At 39.0% G+C, this 26,948-nt stretch overlaps 4 protein-coding genes and 1 pseudogene across 5 annotated transcripts in view; 3 read left to right on the top strand and 2 right to left on the bottom strand.

Moving 5' to 3' along the window:
- Window positions 1-3,426: 3,426 nt before the first annotated feature.
- Window positions 3,427-26,948, bottom strand: part of LOC126592769 (uncharacterized) — a 48,959-nt gene continuing 25,437 nt past the window's right edge. Inside the window, exons 1-2 of one of the 2 annotated variants that reach the window (XM_050258553.1) lie at window positions 5,774-6,681; window positions 3,427-5,479 (exon numbers count right to left, since the gene is read on the bottom strand). In XM_050258553.1, coding sequence (XP_050114510.1) covers window positions 3,480-4,154 — 675 coding nt within the window. In that variant the 5' untranslated portion in view covers window positions 4,155-5,479; window positions 5,774-6,681 and the 3' untranslated portion in view covers window positions 3,427-3,479. Of the gene's footprint in view, window positions 6,682-26,948 lie in introns of those variants that run through there. The other variant, XM_050258552.1, reaches the window with a different exon arrangement.
- Window positions 7,244-9,861, top strand: LOC126592771 (uncharacterized). The gene is made up of 3 exons (XM_050258554.1): window positions 7,244-7,538; window positions 8,249-8,639; window positions 9,232-9,861. The coding sequence occupies exons 1-3, from the start codon at window positions 7,454-7,456 to the stop codon at window positions 9,323-9,325; spliced, it is 570 nt and encodes a 189-aa protein (XP_050114511.1). The 5' UTR covers window positions 7,244-7,453; the 3' UTR covers window positions 9,326-9,861.
- On the top strand, window positions 14,618-14,920 carry LOC126592129 (protein NIM1-INTERACTING 1). Its single transcript, XM_050257883.1, has one exon. The coding sequence runs from the start codon at window positions 14,618-14,620 to the stop codon at window positions 14,918-14,920; it is 303 nt and encodes a 100-aa protein (XP_050113840.1).
- Window positions 16,131-20,861, bottom strand: LOC126592764 (pentatricopeptide repeat-containing protein At1g56690, mitochondrial-like; annotated as a pseudogene).
- On the top strand, window positions 20,924-24,545 carry LOC126592765 (uncharacterized). Its single transcript, XM_050258548.1, has 2 exons — window positions 20,924-21,405; window positions 22,335-24,545. Exon 2 carries the CDS (start codon window positions 22,347-22,349, stop codon window positions 24,267-24,269), a length of 1,923 nt encoding a protein of 640 aa, XP_050114505.1. The 5' UTR covers window positions 20,924-21,405; window positions 22,335-22,346; the 3' UTR covers window positions 24,270-24,545.

Here is a 26,948-nt window from a genome sequence, read left to right as displayed (position 1 = left end):
GTTTTAACCTACCATACCTAAGATGCCTTACGCCCGCAGAGGCGGAAACTGTCATTCGGGAAATACATAAAGGAGTCTGTGGACATCATGCTGGATCTCGATCCCTAGCACACAAGGCTTTTCACTAAGGATATTACTGGCCAACACTCCACCAAGATGCCATCAGAATATCTCGCTCATGTGATAAGTGTCAACGCTACGCAACTATTCCTCACTCCCTTTCCGAGCCGCTCATTTCTATGATCAGCCATTGGCCCTCCGCCCAATGGGGACTTGATTTGATCAGCCAAATGCCTGCAGGGAAGGGCAAGGTTCGTTATGCAATCGTTGTAGTTGACTACTTCACAAAGTGGGCCGAAGTAAAACCCTTGGCAACCATCACTGAGGCAAAAATAGAAGACTTCGTATGGAAAAACATCCTTTGTAGATTCGGCATTCCCAATACGATAGTCACTGACAAAGGGCGACAGTTCGACAACTATAAGTTCAAGATGTTCTGCTCTAGGTTCAACATTAACTTATGTTTTGACTCCCCAGCTCATCCCTAGTCTAATGGACAAGTTGAAGCTATCAACAAAATAATCAAGCGAACTTTGAAAACCAGCTTGGACAAGGTTAAAGGTTGTTGGCCAGAATTTGTACCCCAAGTTCTTTGGTCATACCGCACTTCGTATCGGACATCAACAGGAGAAACCCCATTCTCACTTGCCTTTGGTACAGAGGCAGTTGTCCCAGTTGAGCTTGAGCAAGCAACGTTCCGAGTCCAGAACTATGTGCAAAGCGAAAATGACAAACAACTTGCCCTCAACTTAGATCTAGTCGAGGAACATAGAAACCAGGCTCACTTGAGGAATGTTGCCTACAAGCAACGCATCTCCAACTACTATGACTCAAGGGTCAAACCTCGTTCTTTCAAAGTGGGGGACTGGGTATTGAAGAAAATATTATTCTGCAACAGATTCCCGAGTAAAGGAACACTTAGTCCAAACTGGGACGGACCGTTTAAAGTTGTTGGCATCAGTCACCCTGGCTCCTACAAGCTTAGAAGCTCCGATGGCAAGACCTTTAGCCATCCATGAAACGTTGATCACTTGAAGTACTAATACAAGTAAACTCATATTGTACAAGTGTTAAGCTTCAGCCGTTCGGCATCCTATGTAACAAAGACTATTTGGCATGAATTCAATAAAGAGGTGATGTAGACAACTCGATCCTAATCCTCTTACATTCCTAGTAGTGAAACACTTGGGTTTAAAGCTTCAACATGAATGCTTCCAACATGAAACAAAGTCTAAGTATATGTCAACAAGACTATACAAATAAACGAACAGCTTCACAGTATATTCGTTCAATCATACATTCCAACACATTCATACATAAGCCAACTGTGCTTTGAAAGGGTTCAACATATTTTGTGTCATTCGACACTTGCTACAATGTGCCTAGACACCTTGCCCTTCTTTTCACCAACCAAGTGATGAAATATACAACCCGTACTCTCCTTCATGCCATCAACCAGGTGATGAAATGTACAACTCGTACTCTAATATCATTTGGCAACTTGCCACTCATGCCACCAACCAGGTGAAAAAGGAACTCATCTTCATGCCACCAACCAGGTGATGAAATGTACAACCCGTATTCTCCTTCATGCCACCAACCAGGTGATGAAATGTATAACCTGTACTCTAATATCATTTGGCAACTTGCCACTCATACCACCAACCAGGTGATGAAATGTACAACCCGTACTCTCCTTCATGCCACCAACTAGGTGATGAAATGTACAACCCGTACTCTAATATTATTTGGCAACTTGCCATTCATGCCACCAACTAGGTGATGAAATATACAACCCGTACTCTCCTTCATGCCACCAACCAGGTGATGAAATGTACAGCCCGTACTCTAATATCATTTGACAATTTGCAAAAGCTTCACACACTCTTGATCAAGACAGTGTGAAGCAAAACCAATTTATGGTGCCAACAAGAGCTTCATCAAAGGAGTTTAACCACAATTCTCAAAAGCTTCACACACTCTTGATTAAGACAGTGTGAAGCAAAACCAATTTATGGTGCCAATAAGAGCTTCATCAAAGGAGTTCAACCACAATTCTCAAAAGCTTCACACACTTTTGATCAAGACAGTGTGAAGCAAAACCAATTTATGGTGCCAACAAGAGCTTCATCAATGGAGGGCAACCACAATTCTGAAAAGCTTCACACACTTTTGATCAAGACAGTGTGAAGCAAAACCAATTTATGGTGCCAACAAGAGCTTCACCAACAAAAGCTTCATCAATGGAGGACAACTACAAATTCTCAAAAGCTTCACACTATCTTGATCAAGATAGTGTGAAGCAAAATCAATTCATGGTACCTAACAAAAGCTTTAACTCCAAAGCTTCAACACAAAAGTTTCACCCATAAAAGCTTCACCAACAAAAGCTTCAACTACAAAGCTTCAACTACAAAGCTTCAACACAAAAGCTTCAACTCCAAAGCTTGACCTACAAAAGTTTGATCCACAAAAGCTTGACCTACAAAAGCTTCACCCACAAAAGCTTGACCCACAAAAGCTTGACCCACAAAAGCTTCACCTACAAAAGCTTGACCCACAAAAGCTTGACCCACAAAAGCTTCACCCACAAAAGCTTCACCCACAAAAGCTTCACCTACAAAAGCTTGACCCATAAAAACTTGACCCACAAAAGCTTGACCCACAAAAGCTTCACCCACAAAAGCTTCACCCACAAAAGTTTCACCTACAAAAGTTTGACCCACAAAAGCTTGACCCACAAAAGCTTCACCTACAAAGCTTCAACACAAAAGCTTCACCTACAAAAGCTTCACACTATCTTGATCAAGATAGTGTGATGCAAAATCAATTCACGGTGCCCAACAAAGCTTCACCTACAAAGCTTCAACACCAAAGCTTCACCTGCAAAGCTTTAAAATATATATATATATATATATATATATTCAAAAATTCAAAAATTCAAAAATTCAAAAATTCGAAGAAAAAAAAAATTGCCTAGGCCTCATCTTCTTTGAGCCTAACAACTTTTATAACAAATATATATGAATGAGGAGTTTTAGGCTACCACTTAGAAAGGAAATGCCTCATTCATCATCTCCCTCGACCTGAGACTTGGGGGACACCTACCATATGCTACTGCACCTTGATACTCAGAAGTCTCACGACCACTCAGCGACTTAGATTTTTCAAGTCTTCAACCGAGAAGTTTTCCTCAGTCGGGAAATTAAGGGAGCACTACTTTAACATACATGCTTTACTCTCAAAGCTTCAACATACAAGCTTCAACAAAAGAAAAAATTCAAAGAACTTAGTGAAGAAGGCCTTGGTGTATTTAACACAATACGTTGAAATGAAACAAAGCTTGTTTATTGATATCTCTGATAAGTTACAAATATGTACATATACATGAATCAAAATAAACAAACAAGAGGGAGCCTTCACAAAGGTTGCTTATGAGAAGTCTCAGCACTCGGCAGAGCCCCAGAAAGAGTAGGCACCGGAGGGTGATCATTCGGAGCCTCACTACTGGGCAGAACCCCAGAAGGAGGAGGCACCGAAGGTTGATCATTTGGAGCTTCATTACGCGGTACAACCCCAGAAAATGAAGGCAATAAATGCCCTTGGAACAAACCCACAAACCTCTGATGATCAAGTAAAATCTGACCATCAGATTCCTGCAGCTGGTCGAGCTTCCTCTTCACGTTTGTAGCATAGTCATGTGCGAGCCTGTGCAACTGTTTATTCTCATGCTTGAGCCCTCTGATCTCCTGTTTGAGACTTATCACTTCAGCCGCCAATGATTCAACTTGGCGGGTTCGAGCAAATAGGCGTTGGGTAATATTAGACACAGAACCTGCACACTGAACACGGAGAGCCAGAGAATCCTTAACAGCCAACTCATCAGACTGTTTGGAAAGTAGTCTGTTATCTTTGGGAGTGAGAAGGTTCCTGGCCACCACCGCAGCGGTCATATCATTCTTCATCACAGAGTCCCCAACGATAAGATGACCAGTAGGGGATAAGAATGATGGGCTCCATATGTTGTCTTGAGAAGGCATGGCTGCCTCTTCACCAAAGTTCAAGTCAAAACGATGGTTGGATGGGCCAGACATTCTCGGAAATGATAAAGGAGAAATTAGGTGCAATAAATCTCTGAAGTAAGGGGAAAATTCCTACAAGCAATAACTCTTTGAATGTACTCTTTGCACACAATTGGTGCCCTTATAAAAGAAAGGGCAATAGGGTCGTTGGTTTAAAAATTGAACAGGCACCACTCTCCGGATTCTGAAGAGGCACCACTCTCCGGATTTCGAAGAGGCACCACTTTCCACACGCAACATCAGCTCCCCGGGTACCACAGATAACATTGCAAAAGATCTCTGACAAAGTTTAGACCCATAAATTTTGAAGGTCCAGCTACCCTACTATTACCCACAAGGGTAAAGGAACAGCACCACTGCTTGATAACTAGAAAGTCCCAATGTGTGTCAACCTCCGTGCTCCGTGGCAAGGCAGACTGGAAAAAATGCCCAACCTTTACTCACATTTCAAGAAAACACTCCCAACAAGATTGCTTGCTCAAAAATCGAAGAGGCACCGCCCTCCGAATCTCGAGAGCCAGACTCCCAATAGGATTACTTTCTCAAAAATCGAAGAGACACTGCTCTTCGAATCTCAAGAGTCAGACTCCCAACATGATTGCTTTCTCAAAAATCGAAGAGGCACCGTTCTCTGAATCTTGAGAGCCAGATCCCCGACAGGATTGCTTGTTCGAAAACCGAAGAGGCACACCGCTCTCCGAACTTCAAGAGCCAGATTTCCTTGGATAAAGCTTGTTTGCAATCTTCATATGCAACATCAGCTTTCCAGATACCACAGACCACTTTTTCAAAGCACTCTGACAAAGTTAAAACATGTGAAGCTTGCAGCTCCAACTACATTGCTATGACTAAGAATGGTAAATGAATAGCATTATTACTTGCTCAAAAATCGAAGAGGCACCGCCCTCCGAATCTTGAGAGCCTAACTCCTAACAGGATTACTTTCTTAAAAATCGAAGAGACACTGCTCTCCGAATCTCAAGATTCAAACTCCCAACATGATTGCTTTCTCAAAAATCGAAAAGGCACCGTTCTCTGAATCTCGAGAGCCAGATCCCCGACAGGATTACTTGTTCGAAAATCGAAGAGGCACCGTTCTCCGAACTTCGAGAGCCAGATTTCCTTGGATAAAGCTTGTTTGCAATCTTCACACGCAACATCAGCTTTCCAGATACCACATACCACTTTTTCAAAGTGCTCTGACAAAGTTTAAACACGTGAAGCTTGCAGCTCCCACTACATTGCTACGACCAAGAAGGGTAAAGCAATAACACTACTACTTGTTGTTAGGGAGACTCCTATATATGTCGACCTCCATCCTCCACAGCCAGGCAAACCTGCAAATAAAAAAAAATGCTCAACTTTTCTTCACATCCGAGAGGGCACTCTCAGCAGAGTCTTTCGAAATACTCAGCTTCTTTTCCTCCTGATAATACCTCTGCAAACAAGTCACACCAGAGCAAGAGTATCTCATATCATCAGGGTTAAAAGTAAGAGTATCCCATATCATGTTTTTTCCCTGTCTTTTCCTTTAGCCTTGTTCTTACATACAAGACAATGAGAAAGAGAGCAATCAGTCAGCACTTGGAATCAAGCTTCTAGTCAGGAACTGATTGCCTGGAACCCCTTACCTGATTACTTATCTGGCATTGTTCTCGAGTACTCATCTTCAACATCTTATGCTTCCAGAGAAGATACCACATTTGCATGAGGAACAGATAGGGCAAATGAGAAGGATATAAGGAAGCATGTGGAGACAAGCGCAACAAAACACATGCCGATTCATCTATTACTTCGTCAACAGCAAAAGTATCCCATATCATCAAGGTCGAACGCACTCTTGATTTGATGGACTTGTTTTGACCCTCAAATTCTTGAGTCGACCTTATATTCTGGAGGAAACCAGAAAACCCTCCAGCCAGTTCAAGAATAAGCCTGTGGAAAGTTACTTCTTCAAAAGCAAAAGTATCTCATATCATCTCTTCTCCATTTGCTTCTCTTTATCCTTGTTGTTGTTTACGACATAAGGAGAATGAGAACAATCAACCGGAAGCCGAAGTCGAACCTCCGATCCAGGTTGCTTGCTTGGAAGTCTGATTGCTTACCTTGTCTGTTACCTCTTACGGCAAATCTCCATGCTCGGCGACTTGGGGGACTCCTACTATAGGGTTTTGTATCGCACTTGACCAAGACCGAAACTACAAGTAAGCTTCAAGTGAAATTGATACATTACCTTGTGCATCTTCATCGGTTAAAGATACCACCCCTGGATGGAGGAAAAGTACTTCCAAAGAAGATGTCACATCTACGTATGAGACACATAAGGCAAGTGAAAATGATACCACACTTCGGTACTTAGAAGTTTCGTGATTACTCAATGACTTGGATCTTGCAAGTCCCCAACCAAGGAGCTTCCCTCACTCAGGAACTTAGGGGAGCACTGTTTGTACCATACTTGATCAATCCCGAAACTACTGAGCACTGATCAACGTTATACTGTTAAGGACCCAGAAGAGTTTCTCTCCAACCAAGAGGCCAATCACAGTGCGACACGTGTCGACATCAGAAGCCAATCATAGCGCGACACGTGTCAACATCAGAAGCCAATCACAACACGACACGTGTCAATGTCAGAATGAAACTAGAAACTCTCTTCTATAAATAGAGATCATTCTCTCACAATATTTCCTAATGTCATTTGTACTAAATCATTCACTTGTACTCACTAAAGGAGAGCTTGAACCTATGTACTTATGTAAACCCTTCACAATTAATGAGAACTCCTCTACTCCGTGGACATAGCCAATCTGGGTGAACCACGTACATCTTGTGTTTGCTTCCCTATCTCTATCCATTTACATACTTATCCATACTAGTGACCGGAGCAATCTAGCGAAGGTCACAAACTTAACACTTTATATTGTACCAAAGTTCTCACTGATTTTGTGCATCAACATTTATACTAGCTCAAATCGTGATGAAGATGAATTTATTTTGTAATGCAAAGTTTGAAAGTACACGTAAAACAAAGAGAATTCTTATTGAATGAAACAACTTTTGTGGCTAATAAATAGCCTGAACTGAAACTGAACGAGAACAGCCCACGATTTTACAGGTTCTATAATCGTGGTATATGACTACGTCAAAACAGAAAAACAAGCTTGTCCGTTAAATATAGGGATTATTAAACTCTAAGTGACTAACAACCCTAAAAACAAGGAACCCTAGCAGTAACGGCTAGGAGTTCCAACAACTTCAACACGGTGATCCCGTAGCCTAAAGCCCCAATCGCTTTCGCACAGACACCAGGCATGACCACCCTCCCAAGAGAAGAATCCGGCCTACCGGCCAGTGAATTGTACGATTCAGAGCGCCTTAAGCGCCCTAGGATTTCAGGTATGCTGTTGACCTTTGTTTTAGGGTTTATATTTAGAGATGGGAGATTTGAATTCATACTAGCTCGAATCGTGATGAAGATGAATTTATTTTGTTTTCGTAACATATATATCCTTATATATTGATTTTTGTTTTAGGGTTTGTGGCCAAGATTGGGCGAGAACCTTAATTTTATAGGGTCTGTGACCAAGATTGGGCGTAAAATTTTGTCAACGAAAACTTTGTTTTTTATATTGAAAACATATACAAATTCAGGTCATTGTTGTTATTGGATTCTCTTTTATCTCTGCCAATATACATGATCTAGCTTCTAATCCTAATCCTATCCTTGAAATTACATAAATTTTTTCTGGGATTGTTTTTGTTTCTATTTCGTGTATATATGTGGCTAATTTCTGGGATTCTCTTTTTTTCTGGTTGTTTTTGTTTCTATTTGGTGTATATATGTGGCTAATTTTTGGGATTCTCCTTTTTCTGGGATTGTTTTTGCTTCTAATTCGTATATATATGTGGCTAATTTCTGGGATTCTCTTTTTTTCTGGGATTGTTTTTGTTTCTATAATTCGTGTATATATGTGGCTAATTTCTAGCTTACCTTGTGGTGGGAATTAGTTTCTGAGGAACTCCTACTTCAATGTTGTATTTTAGTTTGTGTATCAAGCAAGAAAAAAAGTCAGTTCAGATTGTTTATCGGGTTTTGTTGCAAACAGGTAGGAGTAGGAAAGCCCCGCCTTGCAAACACTGTCAAATGTATACGCACGACGAGTCAGATTGTCCATGCGTGGACCCAAACCCGGTTTGTGTCTTTAGTTTCGTGCATAATAATTGTGGGTTTATTGGCCACTGGGCTGGAACGTGCCCATACGAGAATGGTTGTGCTGAGAGGCCTGCACCCCCTGCTCGTCCAAAGAGTGTGGCTTATGTGAACAACTGTCCACCGGATATAGAGCAGAAAGAGTTGGAAGAACTTTTCGGCACTGTTGGTCCTATATTCGAAGCTGTAGTTACTCCTCCTCTAAACGATACTTGGCCTTATGCACTTGCAAGTGTTTATTACGTGGAAAAGGATGACGCCCAGAAGGCCTTCGACAAACTGAATGGGTATAGCATCCGGGGTCACATTATCAAAGAAAAACTAATGAAAATGGCTTAAAAACTTTTAGTTTTAATGATAAGGACAAAATAAAGAGTAAAGTGAATAGTACCATGATTGACTTTTTAGTGTAAAAATATGGTTTTTCGTTAAAATGAACAATATCGGGTGCTTTTCGTTAAAGTCCCCTATACTGTAGTTAAAGTCCCCTATACTGTAGGGTTGACCCGCCTTTCCTGCCCTTGGTGTAGGTTCATCCCCTCACTCCTCCCCTCCATCTGTTGTTCGGATCTTAATAGCGAATAGATAGTCGCACTAAGAATGTTGCTTGATCTTAAACCTCTGTTTAGGATTTTGCACGTTGTCATTTTAATTTGGCTGCTTGTCCAAGGAGTCGGTAATTTAATATGAGCTGCATCAAATGAGCCTTTTTTATATGGATGGATAGCATGAATTCTTGTTTTTATTTGCAATATCTGAGGACGGTTGTTGATTTTGTTCTGGAGAATTTTGTGTCTAAAAATTATGTGGAAGAAAGTAATGCAGTGGAAGGCATGGTTTGTGTCTAAAAAATATGAGCAGCCTTACCATTTCTGGCAGGTGGACCCATGGGCCAACCGGGGCGTTCTGGTTCTCTGCAACCGCGACCCGATTCCTGGGCGTGTTTTTCCGAAGCTTTTTCGGCTTGCTCTGACGACGATAGTCGTCGCCACCACCACCGTTCAATTCCCTTTGCCATGTCGAACAAAAACCAGCCAAACTTTACCCCGTTTGGCCATGTTTTAATCGGTTGAGCTAGACGATCTTCAGCTCCTCGACGGCGAACTCGCCATCTCTGTCCACCTCGAAGCCAACCACAACCACCACCCTCAGTCGGCAGCTCTTGAACCCAGGAAGAGAAACCTGGGTCTGATTGCCCATTGGAATAGCCATGGTAGCATGGCGAAGCTTTACCATTCTAGCGATCCGCGACTTTGACGGTGACTTTCAACGTCCTCCAACCAGTTTTGGACTCCCGCGAAGCTATGAAAATTCTTCCCCTTGTTTGGTTCTACATGCTTAAGAAATTTGGTGACGTTTGGAGAAAGTGGAAATTATGGTTCCCGTTCAAAATCGCAGCGGGCGGTGGTGTGGTGGTGCGTGGCCAGTGACCTGACTTTGTCTCCTAGACTAAATTCAATGCCCCGAACACATTTTTGGTATTCATTCAATGAGATTCTGTTGTTTGAACCTAGTTTCGTAAAGTTCTGCACCATTTTTGGTATTCGTTTGATGAGATTCTGTTGTTTGAACCTAGTTCCGTTTTAGAGTACGTAGGCAATCAAACACAAATGTAGATGTAACCATAAAATAAATGAAAGGATGCTATGTTGTTGGATTATTTGATCGTTTTAAGCGAGGCGTGAGACTACAAATTAGGTACCTTGTGTATGTATTTTGTTGGAGTACTAAACCTATCTTGATTTTATGTGGTTGTTCCATTATGGGGCAACGTCACGTATCGATCATAGACATATCTCGTAATTATTTTAATGTAAAAGATAATAAACTTAATAAAAATCGTCTTGTAATAAAAGAACTTGTTTTATTTATTCTTTCTTTCTTTTATTAGGAAATGAATCATTATACAGAGTACAATATATTGAATCAATAATTAAGGTCCTAAAGTGAGTGTTAGCAAGTGAATCGTAAGATTCATATCAAACACCCATCAATATTGTATTAATATATCAATCACTATCCGTACTTTAAACAAAAAATGGTATTACCGTGTAAATATAGTGTATGAGTGAAATAATTTTTATTAAACTTATATGATTGTGTTAGGGCCCTAGATTATATTTTACACTAAAATAATGCAGTAGTGAATGTCAAAGAAGACATTGATTGATTTTGAAAGTGAATGACCAAAATAATGAGTTTGGATAATTTTAGAGATTATTTGTAATAAAACCTAGGACCCTAGATTACAAGTTTGGTCAATCTCTCTCAATCAATATTTTTGGGCCCTAATACAATCAATATATTTCAGAGCATTAAGAACCCTAGATTAGTAGATTAGCTATTCTCAAAACCCATACAAGCATGCACAATATCTCTCTCATGCTAAACCAATAAGCTTTTAGCTTCCACGTAACACGTCACCAAAGCAAGTTACTAGTTACTGTAATCATGCAATCATTGTTATTTGGAGTCATAGATTCAACTAGAATGCTTCTTAAGATGTGCTAATTATTTTGAAGTATTTCAGAATTTGGTGCTGGAAATAAACTAGGGGAGCAAAGAGTTTCCATTGGGGCCCAAATCCAACTCGATCAAAATGTCCCCAACAAATGGTTGTAACTTGTAACACGCATACTTAATAGGCTTTAAAAGTGAAAAACAAACATACATAGTAGTACATCAGTACTAAAGCCTTATTCGGTAATGTAGGATTGGATAGAAATGGATTACTCCCTTAATTCAAGATATGGAGAGGAGAGAAATGAAAAAAACATGTGCAACTAGAGTGTAAAAATTACTAATGAATAAACCTTATTCATTCTGATTCTCTCCAAAATAGAAGGATTAGAAATGATGAGTTTTCTTTAAAGTGTGATTCTTTTCTGATCTCCTTCAAGTGAGAAATAATTCAACTTTGCCTTTAATTTGCCTTGAAATTCAAGAGTTATCCATTCTATTCCAATCCTAGGTGCCAAATGAGTAGAACTACAGTAAAGTGATATTATTTGCTATCTTTAAAAGTGACGTTTTAAATTTGACACCACAAATAATGAATTCCGATCAAAGCCGCCAAGACAAAGACACACTATCACATGTCATATTACTTCTTTTTTATTTTAATCAACACATGTCATAATGCTTTGGTCACCACATAGTTGGTGGAAATGTTGTGGTAAGACGCACCCAATAAAGTGAATTGACTATTCATACAAAATTTGAATCATGTTCATAGTCAAATTAAATATATAGGCTTTCCAATGGGCATTATTGTCAATGTAATTTTATTACAAATAATCTTTGAAATTGACTAAATTCCTTATTTTGGTTTATAAATTGAAAATCAATCAACGTCCTCTCCGAAATTTGACTTTGCAAATTAATTTGGTCATTCCATTAAAATTCCGTCAAAACTTCTACTAGTGGCACATATGTGAGACCCAATATACCCAATTCAAAAAGCGCCATGCGAACTATATTAGTTATTATTTTCTGAATTGATATAAAGTTCTAAACCAATAAATAAACCAGAATGAATGGAAAATGAAGTACAAAGGAGAAATCTGAAAACAAAGAGAAGAAAGAGGTCAACGTGAACGGGTGGCTCGACGAACAGTTGGCGTTGGCCGCTCAAATTTGGAAGAAGGGGTGGCCCCATGAGTCACCCATGAGTTAGGTGCCTGGGTTGGAAACTTGGAAGCAAGGTCTAAAATATCGATGATATCGGAAATATCGGTAGTCTAAAAATACGGAAATTTCGATGGAAATATCAGGATATTATCGATATCGATAAAAATTGAATAAAAACCACGGAAATTGTAAGAAAAACTTGGAAATTTTTATTGAAACTTTGCAAGATGTTTATTTAGTCAATTATCTATTAGTTTATCACAAAAAAATTGGAAGGAAATGCATTGCATGATGAATTTAACTGATTTAAGTTGATTATATAGTAAGCTGGCAAACATTGTGAGTGTAGAAAATATGTAGTAATTAATGAAAAAAGTTTAAACACACTATAATCATTTATATATAATGAATTAGTACAATATTTTACACTTTATACAATATTTAGTACAATATTTAGTACAATATTATGGTGTTGTTTAAAAAAAACAAATAATAAAATATTATCTAACTAATTTATATAATTTATTTATTAGGGGATATTGGGTAATTATTGTTTACCCCTTTATTTTGTGATAAGGCAGAGGTTGGTGCACTTCACCACGCCAAACTAAGCATCTTTTCAGAGACTTTTTCACTTTCCCTAGTTCCTTGCTGCCCGTTCACATCTTTTCATCTTTTCGGACTTTTCTCCTTCTACATCTTCTTCTTCATCTTTTCAAACTTTTCTCTTTTATCTCTCCACTCCATCTTCTTCTTCATCTTTTCACTTTTCTTCTTCTTCTGACTTTTCAAACTTTTCTTCTTCTTTTTCATCTTTTCAGATTTTCTCTTTTACCTCGTCTTCTCAGTTTCTATCCCTCCATTTTCTTCTTTCCTGAAAACCCACAAATCAAACATCGAAAATATCTCCCTCTATCCCTCCAAATTAAAACAACTCCCTCAATCCCTTCATCTCTCCACCGCACATCTCCTATCCACCACCGCACTTCTCTGTTTTCAGGCACAAAAGTCTTGGGTTTGCAATACTGGTCAAATCTGAGATGCAGCACGACGAGAGACATCTAGATGTTCTGGGTTTGCAGTTTGCACAAACACAAAGTGGAGAGACGAGGAGCCGCCTACCATGCCGCCTAGCACCGCCTAGTTGACCGCTTAAACCTTCTCCGTATATTGAACGTTTTGCCCAAAACCGCCACGGAAACCCACCGCCTAGCGGCCGATTTTTAGAACACTGCTCGCAATATTATTGATATTATCGATAATATCGCGATATATTGCCCAAATAATGCATTAAAATGCTGAAAATATCATCTCCAATATTATCGCGAGACAAAAATATCAATATATTGACGATAATTAAGTGGATAAGTGTGAAAATATCGCCCTCTAAAAAAAACGATATTATCGGCGAAATATCGCCAATAATATCGATATTTTAGACCTTGCTTGGAATGATGATTTCGATGTCCAGAGGGATGATTTGTCCTTTAAAAAAAAATTATTTAGGTTTATTTATTGTTTTTCAAAATTTAAATCTATTTTTAAAAATAACAACTTGTATTATCCAAGTGGCTCTGTTTAATTGGTATATGAGGGATTTGGATCATCTTCTGAGCTTAAGAGCCTAAGCTCCCTTATTTGTAGCCGTTGGATCAAAATCCACGGCCCGTGTGCTTTGCTCAGGAGGCTCAACCTTATAAGCTCAATTCAAATCCGTATATGAGACCCCGCCCATGTGCCTGATTGCCACTAACAAAAGTTTGATGGAATTTCAATGGATTGACTAAATTGACTCGCAAAGGCAAATTTCAGAAAGAAAAAAATATTAATTCATTTTCAATTTTAGATGCTAAAATGAGAAATTTGATTAATTTTAGACCATTTGTGAAGCCCATAATATAAAAGGGCCAAGCAAGCAACACGCTTTTCAGTTCATGAGCGTTGCATTGAGCTTTATTAGCAATTCTCCTTCTATTTTCTCTAACTAGTTTTATTTTATTTTATTTTAGAGTAAAATGTCGATTTAGTCCATGAACTATCATTCAGCGAAAATTAGGTTCCTGAATTATTTTTTTGGTAAAATAAGTCCCTAGGTTCATTAAAAATTGCTAATTTCATCCCTACCACTATATTCAAAGCCATTTTATCCAATTTTTCATCAACTTAAGTCACTTGACACACATTAGAGTGCAATACCGTCTTTTTCTCGCCTATAAGCCCTTAACATTTCATATATGTTGCGAATCTAACGTCTAATTTACCCTCCAAAGTTAACTCCATACACTATTTCTTAATGAAGAATTACCAATCTATCCTCCAATGTGTATCACATGCAAGTAACGTGACCTAAATTGATGGAAAATTGAATATAGTAGTTTCAAATCTAATATTAGAGATGTAATTGGCATATTTCTTATAATTCAATGACTGCTTTTAAAAAAAAAATAGTTCAAGGACCTAATTTTTACTCAAATGATAAACAATTCATCCTTTATTTTAATAATACAATAGGAAAAAAGAAAGTGTTTGAACTCGAGAGACACAGCCCCTCTCTCTCATATATATATATATACACACACACATATCACACACATACACTCACACCGAGAAACAAGAGGAGTTAAGAGAGAGAAGCATGGAAGGAGGAAGAAAGAAGAGGAAGATGAAAATTGAAGAAGAGGATGAAGAGGAAAAGATAGAGAAATTCTTTGCGTTGATTAGAAGTACGAGGGAGGTGCGCGAGCGTCTTAGGGGCAACTCAAACGTCTCAAAGGAGAAGACAGATGAGAAGAAAAAGGAAGACGGCAAGGCTGCCGGGAGTTGGAACCCGACATTTCAACCGGAGGACTTCCTTGAGGATGTTAAGAAGTCTGGTGAAAAAGAAGATAAGAAAGAAAATGGAGAAGGGAATGGTATAAACCTAAATCTTTCTTTGTAGGGCAACGAGGTTAGAGTTCAGTTGATTAAGAGCATTCACACTCTGCACCTTAGGTTCCGGGTTTCATCATACTCCCGCAATATCATTTGTATCAAAAAAGAAACAAGGTTTCTTTGTAGGCACTCTGTCTGTGATCAAAAGAACACAGCAGTGCACTTTCTTCCATGTGGCTCATATTTACTTAAGCTTTTGTTCATTACTAAGTTGTTTCCTCAATGTCAATGCTATGGTCTCTGTGTGTGGTGTGTGTGTCTTGTGTCCATCATCTGACCCAATACGATAAAAATATAACAAAATTAGAAAAAACACACCGACAACTTTAAGTTTTATACGGAAACAATTCAAGAGCTCAATTGAAAAAAAATATTCTTATATATGACGCGTTTTTCCTAAAATTTTGGATTTGACGCGTTTTTCTCTAAGATGTACTGTTATCAATAACTTCTACGTGAAAAACCCAAACAAATATGAAATTACATCTAGCAACTTGGGAGATGATCCAATTATTCTATTAGAAAATATCTTCTTGGAGCATAATCTATTAGTAGAAACCACTACTTTCTAGCATGAAATATTGAAATAAAGTGATTTGAGTGATGTAATCAGCAAAATAAACCACCATTATTGATTCATTCGACCTTTGAAAATGCAAAAATTCTAGGGTGCTCCGGAGTATGAAATACTCCTCGTTTTTTAACCGTTAGATCTTGATTTTTATATTTTTAAACAAAGATTTAACAATCAAAATACTTAGAATATCTCCTATTTCGGAGTAGCGTAGAAAATTATTTGAAAATGAGCAAACTTGGTTGATTCACGTCAAAACCAACTCTGGACCCACATTGAACGATTGAAAGACATTACGACCTACAATAGGTCCCGCTTAAATGATAGATCTTTTCCTGTACATGAAAATGGTGTTAAAAATAGAAAATTGCTTAGAACCAAATCTTTGTGCAACTTATTTTTCACTTCACTCATAAAGATGGACTCTACGATCATGTGAGAAAGTTAAAAAAAAGGGTTATCCTCTAAGCCAAGATCGAGCCGTTGTCGTCTACGAGTAAAGAGAAAACCGACAGGTATTATATTTTGACTACATCCTAATTTTCATCAACCAACACCGAAAAGGGGGAATTTGAAAGAGTCACTCAAAGGGAGAAAAAGAGAAGCCTAGTTTAGCTCAATTCATGTAAATACGAATTACAAATAAGAAACATATTCGAACTATTTTTTTTTTTTGGGAACAACCGATGTGCAAACAATCAATAACGGATTTTCGAATTTCCAGTTAAGAGGAGAGAAACTCAACCATGCATATAAAAGTGAACGCATGCACAGACACACACTTGCTAACATGGTAGTCGATAGCAGGGAATAGAGGAAACTACAAGTTTGATGCCAAAGAAAGTAATAAGAAAATCACATTAAGTTAGGAAGTGTGAAATTTAAAAGTATTTAAAAGATAATCTTTCCTGAACAAAAGCCTTATGTTCGCCCTCCTCGGCTCAACTCAATGTGTATCATTTATGTCAAATCCCAGCCCTGAATCATAAGGTGAACTGCAAACGTGGCACAAAATATTAGCAACTTAACAGACGAAAAATGTAACAAAATAAATGTTAAGAAATTAGATTGAAAAATAACACACCTCAACACGAGAAAAATTTATAGTCATGTAGCAGATGAAAACAAGCCTCATCTATATAAGCAATCATCCCCTGCCATTTTCAAACGGCCATAATCTGAAAAGTACTTCGAAACTGTTTCGAATCCAGAATCATCGCCGTAGGCCTTACACTTTGAAGTATACAAGCTTTTTTGGACTGTCACGGCATACAAGTTATCGTTTTGGAAGTTCTCAACACAAATTCCTAGATTGATTTGAAAGTCATGTACCAACAAAGTTTTAGCAAGTTCTCCTCAAGGTTCTTTATATCAGTGTCATTATCTGGAAGTATCAATATATGTCCCGATCAATTAACGCACAATTCCCGTCTCAAAACTAGGCAGTCCCAGGATGTATCCCCATAGCACAAGGTGTGCAATCACCGATAGTCTCCACAAGAACACACGCCATCCTTAAAATGATGAAATCTATTAGCATCCCTCAAAACCATCTCTCTCTTCGTAACTTTAGCTATTAATTTAATTGCAGAATGGCAATCTCCACAAACCTGAAGGTTCTTCATCACACAAATGGGCATCCCTTGTGGCACCTTCAGGAGCCCATATGCTATGGCCAGTTTCTCACTGTGATAACCCAAGCTGTGCACCTTCTCTTCTTCTTCTACTTCATGCAATACAAAGCTGCCATCAGGGCAGTAACCAGCTTCACTTAATAATACACCCAGTCTCTCTAACTCTCTCATGATCATCTCATGTTCAGGGTGTCCCGTGCTCTCTCCCCCAGTAAACATATGTACATTCTTCTCCACCTCAATCCAGCTACAACCAGGTGACTTGCGAAGGCTTCTAGCTCTCATGTTTTCCCTCAGCTCTGCAACATCATGCCATCTACCCTGGGATGCATAAATATTTGATAGCAAGACGTATGGCCCTGCTTTTTCGGGATCAGGCTCTGTAAGTTTCCTTGCTGAAACTTCCGCCAAGTCCATTTTCATGTGCTGTCTGCATGCACCTAATAAGGCACCCCAAACAATTGCATCTGTTTCCACTGGCATTTTTTTAATTAAATCCATTGCCTTCTTTACTTGCCCTGCTCGACCAAGCAGATCAACCATACAAGCATAATGTGCAGTTCCAGGCTCCACCTGGTACTTCGATTTCATTGTTAAAAAATCTCAAGACCTTTTTCTACCTTCCCACTATAGCTACACGCTGAAAGAATTCCAACAAATGTGATTTCATCGGCTGCTATGCTCAAAGAGCACATCTCTTCAAACACTTGCAGAGCTTTATCTCCCAAACCATGCTGGGCATAACCAGTAATCATTGAGTTCCACATAACAATATCCTTTGCAGAAAACCTGTCAAATACTTGTTTTGCCTTCACAAGGTTGCCACATTTAACATACATTGTCATCAAAACGGAAGCAACATATACATCAAGATCAAACTAATTTCTCACCAACTGGGCATGAATCTGTCGACCATGATCATGATTTGCCAAGCTGCCACAAACAGATAGAACACTTATCAAAGAAGGGAAATTCAGCCTTATACCTTCTCTTTGCATCAAAGCAAACAAGTCAAGGGCTTCCAATTCAAAACCTTTGCATTCATAAAATTTAATCATCGCACTCCATGTCCGCTCATCCCTATCTCTCATATTATCAAACACTTCCCTTGCTTTAGCTACCTCTCCATTTTCGCCATACCCAAGTATCATGGCATTACAAGCAACAACAGACTTAATCGGCATTGCTTGAAAAAGATTCCTAGATACCATCGTGGTCCAGGAAACAACATTCCCCCGCAGCATCTCATAAAAAATCTCACATGCTTCAGCCAAACGGTCAATCTGAAAATACCCACCAATCATATTAGTTCTTGCCACAACATCCTTCTTGGGCATCATATCATAAAGCCTACGAGCATCATCAATCCGACCCTCTTGTATCATGCCACCCAACATCACTGTTCACGAAACAACATTCTTTTCAGGCATTTCCCAGAAAAGTGATTCAGCCTCTGAAATCATACCCTCTTGCATGTACCCTCAAACCATCGATGTCCATGAAACAACGTTCCTTTCGGGCATTGAATCAAACACTTTCCTAGCCTCACTAATCATCCCATTCTTGACATACCCGGATATCAAACCGTTCCAAGAAACTGTATTCCGCTCCTGCATTTTATCAAACAATCTTCAGGCTTCTCCTGGCTGATTACTTTGGAAGTAACCTCCAACCATTGAGTTCCAAGACACAATATTTTTATCAGGCATTTGATCAAACACCCTTCGGGCTTTCTCAATTTGGCCAAGCCGAGCATACTGAGCAATCTGAGAATCGGCGGAAATTGCAATACCAGTGCCATATTTCTGAGATAGAATAAACCGAGCCAGCATTGTTACGCTAAGATTGCACTACCTACATAAAGAAAACAATTATTCAGAGATTACTAAATAAAGGCTAGAGGTCTAGTCTAATAAACCAGTTCCCTTTTCTTTCTGTTGTACTTTTATGCACAAACGGAAGTGAATTATAACAAAGTATCAAATATCAATGTCATAGATGAAAGCTAAAACAAACAATCTCAAACTGACACAAGAGATTTACGTGGTTCGGCGTAAAGCCTACTCCACGGGCGAAGCACGGCGAGGAATTTCGCTAAACAAATGGAGAGTGTTTAAACTCTCACAACCCAAATCCCACAAATTACAAACCCTAAACCAAACGAGTAGAGAACCCAAACCTAACAGAGAAGATTCTCCCAAATTGCTCTCTAACTCACAAATTGACTCTCACCAAATTGTCACACGAATGAGCCACACTAAATACACTAACCCTAAGGTCCTATTTATAGTGCATAGGACTTAGGTTACAATAGGAATCCTAATAGGAAATAAATCCAAACCCACAAATAGGTAATTAACAAAATCTCTCCACCAAGGAAACTAACTAAGAAGTCAAAACCAAACCCAAATAGGATACCAAAACCAAATAGGTAACACAAACCTAATTTATTGCATCATCCTAATTTTGAGCCAAGCCAAAAAACCCAACACTTTCCAGCTCAACCTCGACAACAACACACAATCTTATTTTTACACTGAAAATACAAAGTGAAACATTAATGACCATATTACAAAGTGAAATACAAATTACTCCAGACACAAACACACCTCATATTCCATCTTCTTTGCCAAGCTTTAGCTCCCTACAGAAACACAGATATCAAATTTGCTAATGAACCTCTGAAAAGAAAACAAATTTGCTCCTCCACAAGGCCAAGGATTTTAAGTTTCACGAGCAACATTGGCTGTCATATTGAGCCGGGGATCTTCTCGAAAATGGGAAGATCTAGAAAAGGCGGCCATCCTCCTAAGGGGGACTCAGAGATATAGCAAGTAAGCAGCAAGGTTCTCCATTTACGAACGACTAGAACAAGATAGCGACTGTAATAGAAACAAACAGTAAGCTCTGGTCTCTATTTGCTTGTAATGCTATGTTCCCCCCTCTCAATCTCTCTCGGGAATGCCATCTCTTTCATAATCTCCCCAATGTAATAACAGCAAAATATTACTGCAATTTTTGGCAGCACTGAAAACCGCATCAGTTGATCAATGAAAGACAGGCAAATATCATCCCCCTCTTCATCAAATACCCAAATAGTTACCATTTCCATATCGCACTTCATGGACCACCCTTTCTTCTGAATGCAACCATTCTCAATTCCATAAACCTATAATGACCTAAAACTAACTACAATCCTAACAACTCCTATCAAAATTCAATTAAAAAACCCCAAAAATGCAAAATTATTTTCTCAAAAATCACACTAGTTGAGCGGTTTGAGTTCATATTTTCTTATTTCTTTTTTGGCTTTTTCCTAAATAATACCACTTTCACTGATGCAATTGGAAACCCACCAGGAACATCAAAATTTTCCAATTAATCCATACATAGGAATTCAAACCAGGAAAAAAAATCAATTGTATAGAAAAAACTAATAGAGTAAATAAACATTGAAGATTTGATGAAGAAGAAATCTCACCTTCGAGTTTAGGGCATATTCATATATTTTCTGGTCGGATCAAATCGACTGGTCGGATCAAATCGAACAGTAGCTGTGGCTACTGCTGAGATGTCTGAGAAGGAGAAGCAAAGTGTTGTGATTCCAGTTTTAATTTGCTTTAATCGTAGGGCATTGGACAAATTTGTAATAGGGAGTTAATTGTTGGTGGGAATTGGGGTCTTTTTGTATTAGAGTCTAAATTGGAGGGGTAGTTAAGTAAACTTGGTTGTTATATTTCCTGAGATTGTTGCAATTGGAGCGGATGAAAAATCAATATTGAATTCTCTTTCGATTTGCTCTCTTCTCTGTACAATCCCACCATTGCTGCAGGTCAAGGTTGAACCCAGATTATTGGGACACTAACACAAAGAAGGGTCGTTGTGGTGGTGCTGGTTTAGGGTTTAGGGTAGTCGACGAAGAGAGAAGCAGCATTCGCGGCGGCGTCTCCGACCGGGAAAGTGAGATTACATGTAATTTTCAAAAACATATAAGGGTATTACAGGAATTCCAAAACTTTTTAAACCTGCAACTGCAACCCCCCCAGACGTTGCTGCTAAAATCTGCTGCCACTGCCCCGTAGCTTTTAGAAAAAGCGGCTTTTATCCACCGCACCCTCTTTTAAGAATAAATAAATAAAGACTCCGTCAGTCGTCTCTCTCACTCTCTTCTCCTTCTCTCAATACACAGACCCTAACCCTGACCCAAAAATACCATACCCGAATTCCCTCAACTTTTTTCACTCCAATTACACACAATTTCGATAAGCCCTAATAAAAGAGAAGGTATGATTTTGTTGTTCGGTTTTGATTTCAGTTTCTAGATTAAATCTACTTTGTGTCCTAATTTGTTTAAGCATACCAAATTGTGAGTGAATTTTATGATTCATGTGCTGTTTTACCCCTCAATTTCGTCATATATACCTTTATTTCTCATATGGGTCACTGGTGTTTTGGTCTGTTTTGCTATGATATATCAAAAAGCTTGCAGCTTTGTGTTGCCTGTTCAATGAGCTTCAACTCTATGAATATGTGGCTGCTGAGAAAACCAAGAAATGGGGGGCATGGAATAATTAATTTTTTTTGGCTTTTAACTTATTTATGTTACTTGGCCAACTTGGAAACTTAGCACCCCACTTAATTGATTGGTTTGGTTACTACTACCATTTACCATAAGATACAAACTGTTGTTCTCTTTTCATTTTCCTATGCTTTTCTCAGGAAGTTGGATTTTGCAACTTCTTAATCATATGTTGAGTGTTGGATATCCTGCAAATTTCGAGCCTCACTATGTTTTTGTTTGACATCAGTCTTTCGCATATCCATGGTGTTTGTTTTTGTTTTTATTCTGAATAGGTTTTGTGTTGAAGGAGTAAATGGTTTCTTTTGAAAGTGGTTATCGAACTCTGCATCATTTTATTTGTGAGCGAGCAAGTTACTGATGTATAATGGTTATGGAGAATCTACGAATCAATGAATATCCGATCATGGGATTATTTGCAATTGAATTTAGCTTCATCTTTAATTTGACCTTTACATACATACACAAAGCATGATCGCGAACTGGCATTGATGTCTGGTCAAATATACTACTGTGTTCAAGCTGCTTGAGTTGGTTGGTTATTACTAATTTGTGCGTCTAATCTATCATATATATATATATATATATATATATGCTCTCTCTCTGTGGAATCTCTGACAAACTAATTTTACAGAAAATAAAGGAAATGGAAGAATTGGAGAAAGAAGCTCAGCGGCTGAAATCTCTAGCCGAGGCCAAATACAAAGACTCCAACGTCAAATCAGCCCTCAAATATGCAAAACGTGCCGAGCGCCTGTGCCCAAGCATGGAAGGTATCTCCTCCATGGTCACTGCCTTAAAGATCATCCATATGGCCTCCAAAAGCCCCAATCCCGACTGGTACAAGGTCTTGCAGGTGGAGCCCTTTGCTCACATCAACACCATTAAGAAGAACTACAAGAAGTTCGCGTTTCTTCTCCACCCTGATAAGAATCCTCATGCCGGTTCCGAAGAGGCTTTCAAACTCGTCAACGAGGCCGTTAGATTCCTTTCTGACAAGCTTAGGAGGAAGGAGTATGATATGAAACTCAGGATTAGGATTCAGGATGAGAAGATAAAAGAAAGTGGTGTTGGGGGTTTAGGTTCGAGTATGGGGGTGGAGAGTGACACCTTTTGGACTGCCTGTTCGACGTGCCGGCTTTTGCACCAGTTTGAGAGGAGGTATTTGGGGCATAATTTGGTTTGCCCAAGTTGTAGGAAGAGCTTTAAGGCTCTGGAGGTTGAAAGTGGTGAGAATGCCAAGATTAGGACTAGTGAGAGATTAAGGAAAGCGAGTTTGGCATCAAAAGGGGGAATGAGTAGTGAAGGATTGGGGAGGAGAGTGAGTGACAGTGGTGAAATAAATGGTGGTACTGGTGGGAGAAGGAAAAGTGATGGGTTGCAGAGGAAGGGTGAAGTAGGTACAGGAGATTTAGACAGTCAAGTGAGTGCTGGGAGAAGGAAGAGAGGTGTTTTGGAGAGGAAAGGTGAAGGGGCTACTGGGGATGTGGATTGTCAAGTTACCTGTGGTGATGCTGGTGAACTGAGTAGTTTGAGGTTGAGGAGGAGAATGAGTAGTGTTGGAGAGGTGATGGAGAGGTCTAAACCAAAGAAGGCAAAAACCGGTGATGAAATGATGACATTGGCAGAAATTAAGCAAAAGGTCCGAGAGGGGAAGTTGAAGATGAAGGACAAGGAGGATGAAAGAGATAAGAAAGAGAAGAGGGAGAGGCTGAGGCATGAAAATTTAAAGAAGGGTAAGAATTTAGAGGTTGAGAGATGCGCTGCTTCAAAGAAGAAGGATTTAGAAAGTGATAAAAGTAAGGGCACGTCAATAGAGAAGTGCAGGGGGTCCAAGAGTGGGGATCTGGAAATTATGGTGGTAGAGGATTCAGATTTTTATGATTTTGATAAGGATAGAGTGGGGAGGAGTTTTGAGAAAGGGCAGGTTTGGGCTATATACGATGATGATGACGGAATGCCAAGGCTTTATGGTTTGATTGATGAGGTTGTTTCTGTCAAACCTTTTGAGGTGAAAATGAGTTGGTTGGATCTTCAGAATAATAGTGATGAGTGGCTTGCCTCTTCAGAGAAAATGGGATTCCATGTGTCTTGTGGGAGGTTTAAAGTTTCCAGAAAGACTTCAATTAATTCATTGAATATATTCTCTCATCTCGTGGATTGTGAAAGGGTGGCAAGAGAGATTTATCATATTTATCCGAAGAAGGGGTCAGTGTGGGCGTTTTATAATGAAGCAGCTTTGGATGCAGAGGGAAGAAACTGGTCTGTTAAAGACAAGCGGTGTTACGACATAGTTGTGTTTCTGACAACTTATAGTGAGATGTACAGTATGAGTATAGGTTATCTTGAGAAGGTTGATGGGCTCAAGACAGTATTTAAGAGAAGGGAGATCGGGTCTCATGCTGTTAGGTTGCTAGAAACCAGTGATGTTAGGTTGGCTTCACACCAAATACCTTCTAGGAAGCTCTCGGGTGATGAGGCTCCAAACATTTTCAAAGACTGCTGGGAACTTGATCCTGCTTCTCTTTCTCCGGATTTACTTACATTTGGTTCTGGAAGATATGTTTAGACTATAGTTGGGAAAGCAGAGAGCAATTCGTGTAGCCTTTTCTTCTTCTTTTTTGGGGGTTCAAAGTGCGATATGCTGCTGTACATCCACTACCCTACTGAGGTGATTTTTGTAGCAAATGAGGGTGTATTGCTCCTGAACTACAATCTAATCAGTTGCTGCGACTATATAATCTTCCATTTTTTTTTCTTATGGGATTGGATTAAATGCTGGTTTACAATCAAAAGATAAATATGTATGTATACTGATTAATGTGAAGCAGCTGTTTTTCTGTTCTGCTCTTATCTTGGACAAACGGGCTCTTATTTTCTTTTCGCCCAAGCTTTAGGTTATTGACCAAAAAACAAGGGAAATGGTCACCATTATTCAGTATTGATAAACAAAATTAAAAAACACCCAGCTTTTGGAAATTAATCATGTATAATCATTTCGAACCTCTCAGTCTCTCAAGACATCAAATAATGAGTAAATTCTAGCGCGCTCTCTCTCTCTCAACCAATTTTCCTATCCTAATTAAGGGCCTGTTTGAGAAATGATAGGGATGTTGGGGATGTTGGGTTGCTACAACCCATCTCTCTCTGTCTCCCGTTGCCTCAAGCTTCAGTGTTTAGTTTCTGGGATGCTATCATTAATCTTTCAAGTAATTGAAATACCATTTTTTTTGTATTTATGATTTATGCAGAGCAGATGGATACTCCATAGATGTCCCAAACCAATATCTGTTGGTTTTTTGGATCACCGGGTCCGCTCCACTTTAAAGACACCGATACTGTCTCCAATTTAATCATATGTCCAATCCGTCAGGTGTGGGGTTTTACCACAAAAGGCCTTGATATTAGTTAGAGTAGGGTATTACTATTTAAACCCCTTTGGTTTTCTTCACCCCACTGATGTGAGACTTTAACACTCCCTCTCACGTGTAACCTCATTTAGTGGTTTACACGGGAAGATTCACGTTGGTAATTGAAACTCAGGGGTCGGCTCTCATTGGGCCCACTTGTTTTCAATGGAACTCAATGATTGTCTCTATATTAAGAGTTTAGACTTGTTTCATTATGGGTGACAAGCTTGTTGGCTTTCACACAAGCTCATTGGCTTGCACGGGCCCGAACCGTAGACTCTGATACCATGTTGTATTTTTGGATTGCTAGGCCCGCCCCACTCTAACGACACCGATACTATCCCCAACTTAATCACCTGCCCAATCCGTCAGGTGTAGGGTTTTACCATAAAAAACTTCGATATTAGTTAGAGTAGGGTAATACCATTTAAACCCCTTCGATGTGGGACTTTAATAATATCTACATTTTGGAAACTTTTTCCCTTTCAAAACATCTTTTTCAGTAGAACTTCAGAGCTGATTTATTCTGGGATTATGTCTTTAGAAGTTCAGAGCTGATTTATTCTGGGATTAAACATTTCCTTGTGATTCCTTTCGGTTATGTCATATATTAATTGGTTGATTTCTCTCAAATTTATTGTATCATATTTCGTGTTTTTTTAGGGTGGGGGAGAAGTGTTACTTATTATTTGACATTGCAAAAGTTTGATGTGCAGGAATCAGGATAAGTGTTGTATTGTAGCTACGGTTGTAAATCTTGATTCATTGCACCGATTACTTTGGAAGTAGCACAAGTTTTGACGTTTTTCTGCTTCTTTCAATCATATCTAATTGCAGTCGTGAGATGGAGAGTGCAGAGTGCTAGTCAAGAATATTGAGTAGCAGAAAATGGTAATCCCGGTTCTCCCTTATTTTCTGTTTTGTAGATTTGAAAATGGCGTGTCGTGTGAAGGAGAATTCTGTCTCATTTGTCTCCCTCAATGAGACTTTGTGTCAAGGCATTAGTTGATTATTTTGTTCAAATACTACGTTAGCATTCTTATTTGACCATAAGCAAAACGTTGGAATTCGATCTTGGGCTTAAGTTGATAGATGATTTGTTTGTATGGTTTGCAACCCCAGCAATGGCTGCTGGGAAAGTGTGAGAAGTTAAAATTAGCACTTCTGTGGGTTTTTCATATTATGAGCAGGCTAATTATAAAAACATTGCAAGAATAAAACAATTGTCCAAGGTAGACTTGTGTTGGGAGAGTTGTGATTTGGATTTAAAACAGAGTTTCTGAAGAGTGCATTGATTCTATTCTCTATGCTTCTCTTCTGCTATTTCCAAGCTGCTGATTACCCTTCTTTTTACTATTTTTCCTCCCATCACTGGCGGCAAATTTCTTGCACAAATTTTGCTAAATTAGATCGTTTTTGTTAGCCAATGTAGGCTCTAGTTGCTCAAGTGGATGCAAATATGATACTGGGTTTGTTAGCATGACCTGATAGTGTTTGGCTTATTGTCGCCGTATGTACCCGAGTCTAACTCCCACATTTTGTGACTACACTATCTAATGGTATGTGTTATTCCGCTCTCATTTTCTTCACATGCACTCCTCTTTTTTCTACCTTGTGATTGAATAAATCATAAGAGAATCAAAGCGGCAAAAACAAGGGGAGAAGTACAGAGCGATAAAGTGAGTGAAAATCACTTACCTAACTAATTATTCGGATGATTGGCAGTTGACGATTAATTGATTTTTGATAATTATCAATAACTAATGTAATAAGTATGTGCTCGTTCACTGGCACATCATGTGATCAACTAATATACAACAACAACAACAACAAAGCAT

The sequence above is a fragment of the Malus sylvestris genome, chromosome 12, assembly GCF_916048215.2.
Source record: "Malus sylvestris chromosome 12, drMalSylv7.2, whole genome shotgun sequence".
Lineage (NCBI taxonomy): Eukaryota > Viridiplantae > Streptophyta > Magnoliopsida > Rosales > Rosaceae > Malus > Malus sylvestris.
The sequence above is the reverse complement of the archived record's forward strand: the minus strand, read 5'-3'. Positions and strand labels throughout refer to the sequence as shown.